General features: G+C 37.8%; 1 protein-coding gene across 1 annotated transcript in view; it reads right to left on the bottom strand.

The window, feature by feature from the left end:
• LOC145242630 (uncharacterized) overlaps positions 1–2,500 on the bottom strand; it is a 173,765-nt gene that overhangs the window by 18,716 nt on the left and 152,549 nt on the right. The window contains exon 17 of the mRNA XM_080105749.1: positions 2,479–2,500. This exon is cut by the window's right edge and continues 40 nt beyond it. Coding sequence (XP_079961875.1) covers positions 2,479–2,500 — 22 coding nt within the window. The remainder of the gene's footprint in view (positions 1–2,478) is intronic.

The raw sequence follows: 2,500 nt of genomic DNA, 5'->3' as shown, positions 1-2,500 counted from the left end.
GAGCTACGTGTGGGAATATGACAAATGAAACGCCGTGATGAGAGAAAGACCTTCCTCGTTAGTTGGCGATCTATAAGGACGTTTTATTTCAACTTTTTTCATTGGTTGGCAACGAGTAAAGGGGACTCACATAATGTGTAAAAAAAATAAAACACGAAACATCACGCCAGTCAAAAATATTTGGCATTTTCTACTTGTTTGCTACAGAGAGAGAGGAGGGGTACAAACTGTCTTCCACATCATCAGTACGACTACCTTTACAACTATATGTCACTACCCAACGAGCCAACTATTTATGCGAGACAAGCAAGCATTTCTGATAAATAAAAACGATGTGTAATCCGTGGGACATCGAATAAATCCCACACGCTGTAAAACACACTCGAGGCGAGACAGCACAAAGTGTTGAATGCTCATAATTGTGACCGTGGTTAAAAGAAGCCCGTCATAATTCATTTTCCAGGCATGCACTTTTACTTCGGCATTAAAGCTTTACATATAATCATCCCGCACACGCATGGCCTCACGTAGCTTTTTCATCTGTGCCAGTCTGGTATAATACGGCCTAAACTAACAGAAAACCGTTACAAAAAAAAATCCTATTATAAATGGGAGTAAAAGAAAAAAAAAAATCAAAAACCTAACACCTATATAGGAAGAGGTGGCATGTTGCATTTTCGAGCAGATCCTTTTTAGAAGGGGGGGGGGCGTACAAGATCACGTCGCCACCTTTCTTTCAACTGGTCCAGAATTAGAATGCACAACGTAAGGATGGGTTGAGATTTTATTGTCCTTATTCATGGATAGTGGGGGACCCTAAAGCGGTTTTGTTACCCGTTATAGGCTGCGTTGTGGAACCGATTATTGTGAAGGTTGCGTGTTTGATTATTAGGAGTGTAGTAGGTAGTCATTTACAGATCGTACAATATAATGAAATCAATCAACAATAAGGGCACGTGTTACGAGTACAATTAAAACATTTAAATAATTGACGCTAAAGCAGGGTTATATATTTACAAGGAATATTGATTTACACAGAAAGGTTACGAACGTGTGTGTGTGTGTGTGTGTGTGTGTGTGTACTAGCATGCATGTAGATAAATGTTCGTTGCATGTATGTGTGCGTGAGTGTATACGATGGTTCGTTGAAGTACACGTTGGATGTTCATTGTGTATGTAAGTATACACAAGTATTCGATCCTATCTTGGAGAAGTAGAACCCGTCTGCCGAGGCGTGTCCGAGATTTGCGTCCGCTCACAATGAAGGTTCGAATAAATAAAAAAATAAATAAAAAATTAAAATTTTAAATAAAAATAAAAAATAAAATAAATGGAAGATCAAGAGAGAACAACGGAAGTAGAGAACGTCACCTGTCAGGAAAGAGAAATTACAAGGGCAGGTAACCGGTGCGTTATTAAAAAGGTGTATGCATGTTTGCAATTTGATTAAACGCATGTTAGATTTTAAAAGGCCCATAAATTCTAAGAGGTCAGTGTACCCAATGATACAGGGCTTAACAGAGCTGAGAGAGGGGAGAGAAAGAGAGAGAGAGAGAGAGAGAGAGAGAGAGAGAAAAGATAACAAAGTATCAAGGACTTATGTATGATATGAAACGAAATTGGAAACTAAAAGACGTTTCAATTATACCAGTCATTATAGGAGCAACTGGGCTTATGAAAAAGAACTTTAAAAAGTACATAGCAAGTATACCCGGTGAACCAAGTGCAAGTGAAATACAAACGATTGCACTGAAAGGGACGGCTAGAATCATGAAAAGATCTCTTGGTTGGACTCACTAAAATAGGGGTAAATGTCAGACATCTGGTTGGATGTCCCACCCCCTAGAAGAAAAAAGTTTAAGAAAAATGAAAAAAAAAATAAATAAATAAATAAAAAATAAGTCTCGATGCGCGGATTAAATGTTCTAAAGATACTGCTTTCTACATATTACTTGTATCAGATGTTTAGATAGTGTATGTATGACATTGGCGGGGGATAGAATATTGGTGAATATGAATTAGGTGGGGGGAGGCAAGGTCGGTTACTTTTGATAGTGACTAGATAGCATATTTAAAGTGATGTGACCAAATTTTTAGTTGCCTTTTACAACTTGGAAAGAATGTGTTATGTGTTTATGATCCCGATTAGGAATAGGCGTTGCCCCTCCCCTCAGCAAACTGTCAGAATCAACTCTAGCTGAAGACGTGCCTAATTTTTTTTTATAAAATAAATATAAAGTCACCTGTATCTTGCTTAGTCAGTAACAAGTACAATGTTCACACACGCAATAAGGCATTCCTAGCCACGACAGAACACTTCATCCCATCAAACGCTTATGCTAGTCTTTAATGTCCCTCATTAGTGAAAGTATTATATTCCAATTCACATATGGCCGCAATTAGGTTTATTTTTCATTCAACTTCCAACAAACCTAACAGCCAATAAAAATAACCGTTTTCATAGAAATAATAACTCACCATTCCTATTGCAATCTGACGC

The sequence above is a fragment of the Euprymna scolopes genome, chromosome 21 (genome assembly GCF_053919585.1).
Source record: "Euprymna scolopes isolate OS-2025 chromosome 21, ASM5391958v1, whole genome shotgun sequence".
NCBI lineage: Eukaryota > Metazoa > Mollusca > Cephalopoda > Sepiida > Sepiolidae > Euprymna > Euprymna scolopes.
This window is presented reverse-complemented; position numbering and strand designations above follow the sequence as displayed.